At 29.3% G+C, this 8,001-nt stretch overlaps 1 protein-coding gene across 1 annotated transcript; it reads left to right on the top strand.

Moving 5' to 3' along the window:
- The first annotated feature begins 297 nt into the window (after positions 1-297).
- On the top strand, positions 298-1,190 carry LOC107444646 (uncharacterized). Its single transcript, XM_087168707.1, has 2 exons — positions 298-811; positions 913-1,190. Exons 1-2 carry the CDS (start codon positions 298-300, stop codon positions 1,188-1,190), a joined length of 792 nt encoding a protein of 263 aa, XP_087024833.1.
- Positions 1,191-8,001: the final 6,811 nt, after the last annotated feature.

Raw genomic sequence — 8,001 nt, 5'->3', positions numbered from 1 at the left:
AAATAGACTGGAACGACTTCAAAATAATTCACTCCGTCTTGTCACCGGTGCTGTCAAGACCACACCTATTGACGCACTTTTACTACATACCAATGAATTCCCTATACAATATGAAATAAAGAAATCAGCTTTGGAGCTCTATCAGAAACTAATTCGCCTACCTCATAGCGATATGTTGACCAACTCTGAACCTCGTAGGCTGAAGACTCAGGAAGGCTATCTTCAAGCTGTATTAAAAGTGATGGATGAATTTGATATACATTCCCGATTTGAACCTTTGCCCCCCCCCTAAATCCTATGGAAGCTAGCAAAATATTATATCACTTGGACCTTTTGAGTCATGTCTTAAAAGCCCAGCATTGCACAGCAGTTTCGTTCAGCGCGGGGATTGAGACTATCCACAATCGTTTTCCTCTTGAAGCATGGTTGCGCATATATACAGATGATGGCTCAAAGCTTGAGATGGATGGCGTTGCCGGTGCTGGTATTTATTGTGAGCATTTCTCCCACTACCTTTCGTTGGGAACAGCCAAGACCGCTTTTGATGGTGAAATTGAGGCAATCAAAGTAGCTTTAACTCATTTAAATGATCGTCCTTCTATTTTCGATCAAGCTGTCATCTTCTCGGATATCCAAGCTGCGATTCTGGCCATTGCCAACTGCTCTCAAGCCCCTAGCTCTTTGTCCATTGTGAAATGTAGATCTTTAATGACAGAGATGGGTGAAAAATGTAAAACGATTGCCTTACAATGGATTCCATCCAACTGTGGTATTCCCGGCAACGAAAAAGCGGATGCACTGGCCAAAAAAGGTTGCTTTGTTAATCAAGCCCCAAATAACTTGGTTAGCTATAAGTCCCTTCATTAATGATTAATCATGCAATTAAGACAACGCATTTATTTTTGCTAAAAGAACGGACAAAAGAAAAATCGTGGAGAAATGACATCTTTAATCTCCCCGATTGCCCAAGAAGCAGTGCTGCAGCTGCCTTTCGTCTTGCTACTAAGCATGATTGCTTATACGTTCATCTTTTCCGTCTTAAAATAGTGGATAATCCTGCTTGCCCCCTCAGCCGCAGTGGTGAGACGATGAACGCTGAACATCTCCTCAACTGTTCAGTTCTCACAAAGAAGCGCATCTACTCCCGATGCAGGGAAGTCAGATACCTTTTGTTGAATTTAAATTCTTGATTTAATTTTTGTGTTTGATGTTTTGTTTTTGTATTTTGTATATTTCATCTCTTTCTGTGTCTGTATTTTTCTTTTCTTTTGATCTCTGTACGTCGTTAGGATAATGTCCGTATTTACTGCTGCATTGCAAATAAAAAAAAATATTGGCGAAAAGCTTTACTTTAAAATATTCGCTAGGCAACTCGCCAAACTTTGTGGCATTATTATAACATAAAATATAATAATGATTGTATTTCTTTGCTTTTAAATTGTAATCTTTATTTCTGTTGATTGTAAAAGCTTGTGTCCGATTATTTGAAAAGAAAATATTACTACCGTAAACCGGGGCGAGTCTACCCATCCAGGGGTGAGTCTACCCATTTTAGTTTTATTTAATTTTCACTACTTTAAATTGCAAATAAAAAAATTTTTACCGACGGAGGACTTAGTTCAGACTCTAAGGAAGATGGCGCTGTAGTAGTTTGATCCGTTTTTATTTATTTGGTGTCTTTTTAACCGACCTGTTCAAACGTCTTTTGAGAGATTTGTATTGTAAATCAGCAAAATTTTAGTTGGTGCTCCGTAAGTATATTATTATTATTACTATTTTCACTTTGGTTAATCATATACTTATCTAAGACTAAGATTACATTAATTTTATATGAAAAAAAACCCCAAAAAGAATGTAAGTTTTGCTGTTGTAAACAAAATGCCAGAATTCGCGGGGCGAGTCTACCCATTCGTATTTAGTTTTAATAAAGCATAATAATATAATTTAGAACTTTGTTTATATTAAAATTAAGTCATTTTAAATGAATTTGAGTATATTATTTTAATTCTGCATTGATAAATTTATCATTAATAAGAAAATTTATAGGTTAAATATAAATGTAAATATAAAATATGTTTATTTTACCTATCTTTTCAATTTTTATATTACAAAATAAACTTTTTTTATTTAATGCAAGTTAAATAAATTATTATTTATAAATTATTATTACCTCCCAAAAGAATGGGAAAAGGATTTTTCATGATTCCCAATGTTTGAATTTCGATTTTGTTAATAATCTTTAATTATTATTATTTATTAATTATTTAATTGTAAATTTGAATTAATTTTAATTTATTTTTATCAACAATAATCAGAAAAAAATGTTATTTTATAATGTTAATAATTATAAAAACAAAACTGTGATCAAAATGTGATAATCGATCAAATACTCAATTTGTGTTATTTTATAAATAAAAAAAAATGGAATGTATAATAAAGTTAGGAATTTTACTTCATAAATATCCTATATAGTAACTAAAATAACAATTTAATAGTAAAATTTGATTATTTACAATGTTAACATTCATTTTAGTAGAATGGGTAGACTCGCCCCATACGAGAGATTTGTCAGCAGTTCTATAAAAATATACAGTAACAGCGTAAATGTTAATATTTTCTGAAATCGATTTCACAGCTTTAAAGAGGGATAAATAGCGATTACCAAACACCTATTAAAAGCCTTTTTTCTTTAATATTTACAAAAGTTTGACCACTTCAAAGTTGACAAACTGAAAAAATGGGTAGACTCGCCCCGGTTTACGGTATTACTATTTGTGAAATAATTATTTTATTCATCCCTAAGAATTCTTTTAATTTTTGAAAAGCTTATTTTAAAACAAGTTAGAAAAGATGTGTGGCAATTATTTATCTTGTCCCTCACGAAGTTACCACATTTTTCCGCAATTGTTGAAAAGTATTAAGAAAAAAGGTGGTAATATTGTATATAAGAAGTAATTTTTAAAAATAAAAATTCCCAATTCCTTTATCTGTTTCTACATTCATCCCCTCTTTTCTTTGGTGAATAATGATTTGCATAATATTTTGTTTATTATTATTCAAAGTTAACTATTGATACTTTACTTTTTATTTATACTTTACATTTATCTATTGATACTTTACTTTTCTACAATGGGAGTAAGTATGTAAGTTTACCCTACTAATTTGTCATTATATTTTTTCATTTTTAATAGTCTTCGTTTAGAAATAGAATTTTTTTTAAAGCAAATTTCAGTCCAAACCGAAAAACTACAAAACCAAATATATATGCCACCTTTCATTAGTGTATAAAATAATCTTAGAACTATAATCAAAATATCTGTCAAACTTAAAATAAATTTAAAAGGAATACCTGAAGACTTAAGTGATTTCAAATTAATGGTATTTAATATCCCTTATTCAAATAATGTGCATTTAAAATTTTTTCTTGATAGTGATTTTTTTCTTTTATTTCAGATACTTTAGATAATCCTGCAAGGTTTGTCTGGTGAAGAAGGAAAGAGATGTAATATTGTTTTTATGAATGAAATTCAAAAATAAGAAATGTAAATGAATAATGTTCTAAATGTTTCACTTGATATTATATGCTTTATTTTTTAAATTGATTCTTGTATTATTTCAAATGCAAAACGAAACACACAAAGGAATATAACAAAATAATAGGGTACATGAAAAGTGTGCTCTTAATAAAATATTATTTTTCTTAGTTATTAATAAATTTAAATTTATATAATGCATACTACAATAAATTTCTTCTAAGATAAATCATGTAATTTTTAATTAAATTATATTATACCATTAATGAATGTTTTAAATTTTACAATAATAAATTGTAAGTATGATATTGAAAATCTTCTTATGTATTTAAAAAACAATTTTACAAAGAAATTGGAAAAAATAATTTTCACAAAAAAGTGATATTTCAGATATGCAATGTGTAGCTGAATAAAAGTGATAATCCCTTTATGCAAAGTAAATGCATTTTATGACAATAAAATTCTGAGACATTATAGTATAAACAAGTCTGACATTATTTATTATGTATTTTTCAGACTAAATTTTAAAAAAATAGAATTGATTTCATATATCTAATAGCTTTGATGTTCCAAATATATGTTATGAGTAAAAGGTAAGTTCAAAATTGTATATTTCATATATTAAACCCTCATTTCTTCTAAAGAATTATTTCAAAGGACTATTTTATTTTATTAAGCTTAAAGAAACAAATTTGAAGAAATTCTTTACTTGTTTACATAGTAATGTCAGTTGCATGAAGAATATAAGTCAAATAATTGTACTTTCTACACAGGAAACTTTTATAAATTTTCGAATTGCTGAAGTATTAAATCAAACAGCTTGGTTTTATGGTCAGTTGATTTAGCGTATACATAGGTAATGATACCGAACTTGCCTAGCTAGCAATGTTAGATAGTAAATATGTATGAATAAACTATATTTTTACACATAAAACATAAATAACTTCTATAATATTAGTCACTCGATTTAACGTAAAATCGTGAAAATTCTAGATGCCCCTTTTCCCCTTTTCCCCTTTTACCCCCTTATCCTTTTAGAGTTTCAACATGAAATTCATTGATATCTTAATATCATTTCATATTATGAGGTAGAAATCATAATCCTTTTATGCTACTTCACTAATGTGGAAATGAAGAGTTCAGAATTTTTATTTGCAGCTGAATAAAGACTTTAAAGTGTACAAAATTTTATTAAAATCAATCAATATTCTTCAGCGTCTGTGATTTCCTTTTCCTCTCTTTACGAACATCGTTGAGAAACTATGACATAATAGCACCACATGAAAATATAAAATATGAGTCAAAAGTTAAGATAAGTAACAAAATATGGTAGCCCAATTACATGCAACCGTTCAGGTAATTAAGCAACCCTATCGGCAACTCCGAGCGGAGAAATTGCCTTTGGTGTTGCAGATAGAGTTGAAGTTACACTTACTGTTGCTCTTATTTTTCTCTCGTGTGATAGAGGCATAATATAGCAACATAGAGAAAATAAAAAATAAAAAATATGGAGAACTAACTACTTTGAGCTATTATTTAAAGAACAAATTGAATTTTGTTACTAATTTTTTTAATTATAATACCAGATTGATATGATGGTTTTCATTGAGTTTATGATTTCCCAGTAAACGATTTGTCGCTGAACATGTTGTATATGTTTTTTACTTTCTTTTTGCAATAAAACACTGTTATTTTAAAACCATCTGGTTTTTTTTCCTTCTGAATGCGCTTTATGTTATGGTAAAACTTTGTTTACCATAACATAACTTTGTTTAGTTATATATATATATATATATATATATATATATATATATATATATATATATATATATATATATATATATATATATATATATATATATATATATATATATATATATATATATACATATATTTGAAAACATTGTTAAACCAGTGCGAAATTATACCACTGTTAAAAGCCAGGGCTAAAGAGAAATAGAAGGGCTGGTTCACTCCTTTGAAGGAACTCTCTCCGCGCCAATCCTCCTATTTTCTCTAGTGACGTCACTTTGGCGCAAAGCTCGCACTTTTACTTCAAGAACGGAGCGTTCGGCCTGACTAGCTATAACTAATATTGGAGCATTACTTTTCGCGAGATATTCTAAGACATTTGTCATTTTCTATAATGACTTTCCTCAATTTTTGCAGTGAATTTACAAGAATTTAAAACTATTATCGAAATGCCAGTTTGCGCGATTGCAACTTGCAAAAATTCTGATAGAAAAACAAAAGGAAAAAATATAATTTTCCGCGTCTTTCCTAAAGTAAATGAACAACTATGTAAGGAATGGATTCCGAAATGACACAGTTAATATAAAACAGCAATACGTTTTTTCTATCGTTAAGAACTTTTATAAAAAATCGTTATCTAAATAGAAACCGCCTCGTTACTTCAAAAAGAAAGGCATGTGAAAAAAATTAAGAAATGGATAAAGTCAAAGAAAATTAAAACGTAAGTAAAAAGTATAAATAAAATATATAGTGTACAGTTGAAATTCTCCTAATTTCATAACTTATTTTTTAATGTAGTTATTCTAAGTATTTATGATTTTTTAAAAGTTATATTCTCTTGAATTTAAATATCTATAAATTATATAACCTTAAATTTAAATATCTATAAACAATTGTAAAATTTCTCATGTCATTATGAACCTAAATTATTATTTTGTTTCAGTAATTAGCGTTTAAGGTTGATGTTTCCTAATGATTAAGTATGAACAAATTGCTATTAACGGCGTATTTTAAAAATCGGGGATTCTAAATTTAACTCAACTTATTGTTATGAAAGAATATGTAGATAAAAAAGTGTCGATATATGCTTTCATTTTTCTTTATAATTAAAGTTAAAACTGAACTTTTTGAAATAAAGTATTTATAGTGTCACTTTCGCCAACTAGTAAAATATTTCTATAAGTTTAAAGTGGTATTTTTTTAATATAATGGCCAAGAAAGTTTTTTTAAACTATGTTTATGAATGAAAATAATGTGCTAATTACGTAAAGTTTGAAAGCTAATAACCAGAAAAAGTCTAACTTATTTTTACAAAGAGAAAGATGCAAAGTTATCATAATATCTTTGCGTGCGATCTTCCGAGATCTGTGGACGCAGTGACGTCATGAGGAGGGAAATCGTAGCTTCAGCTCTAAGAGCGGAGTGAACTAGCCCTTATATTCTCTTTACCCAGGTTAAAATTTTTGCTGGAATTTGTTTGCTAGACAAGCATATAATGCTATGTACCAGCTAAAATACCAGCATATACTACCATAAATCTTTGCTGGTTCCAGCATAATTACTAGCATTCCATACCATGAATTGGCACACTTTATTGCTGGTCCAGCATACAGAAACCAACTTGTGTTGCTTGAATATCTTGCTGGTCCAGCATAATAAACCAGCTTGTGTTGCTTAAATATCTTGCTGGTCCAGCATACATTAACCAACTTGTGTTGCTTGAATATCTTGCTGGTCTAGCAACAATCAAGACCACAACTTGCTTGTTTTTTATGCTTTACTAGCAATAATTCCATAGCAACAGATGCTTTTTTTATTGCTATTCCAAGCATAATTCTCTACCAACAGTTGCTTGAATATCTTGCTGGTCTAGCAACAATCAAGACCACAACTTGCTTGTTTTTTTATGCTTTACTAGCAATAATTCCATAGCAACAGATGCTTTTTTTTATTGCTATTCCAAGCATAATTCTCTACCAACAGTTGCTTGGAATCTTTGCTATTCTAGCATAAAAATCCGACCACCAGTTGCTTGAAATCCCTGCTATTCTAGCATTACTTTCCTACCACCAGTTGCTTGAAATCTCTGCTATTCTAGCATTATTTTCCTACCACCAGTTGCTTGAAATCTCTGCTATTCTAGCATTACTTTCCTACCACCAGTTGCTTGAAATCTCTGCTATTCTAGCATTACTTTCCTACCATCAGTTGCTTGAAATCTCTGCTATTCTAGCATTACTTTCCTACCATCAGTTGCCTGGAATCTCAGCTATTCTAGCATTATTTTCCTACCAACAGTTGCTTGATAACTTTGCTATTCCAGCATTACTTTTTTTACAATCAGTTGCTTTAAATTTTTGCTATTTATATCACTATTATTAATTTCTTATAATCTTTGCTATTCTAGCATTATTTTCAAATTGTTGCTTTAAATTTTGTTATGTTTAATGCTTTCCTACTAGCAATTATTTTTACTCTTTCTCTACTATGAAGCCCACCTCTCAGGCTTGCTTTTTAACAGTAGGATTATTATGTGTGTATCTAGGAACCCCTTTTTTTTTTAACAAATATTAAATATGGTGCAAATATACCTTTTTTGATATTAAATAACAAAACCACAGCTGTATGTCTAACCACAACTCATTTAAATTTTGTGTAAAATATATAATTACCAGTAATCATTTGATTGATATTCATATAAGAGAAGACAAATAAG

Source organism: Parasteatoda tepidariorum, chromosome 7, assembly GCF_982258835.1.
Source record: "Parasteatoda tepidariorum strain Cologne lab strain chromosome 7, Ptep-v5.0, whole genome shotgun sequence".
Lineage (NCBI taxonomy): Eukaryota > Metazoa > Arthropoda > Arachnida > Araneae > Theridiidae > Parasteatoda > Parasteatoda tepidariorum.
Note: the sequence above shows the minus strand (reverse complement) of the source record. Positions and strands in the feature narration are given on the sequence as shown.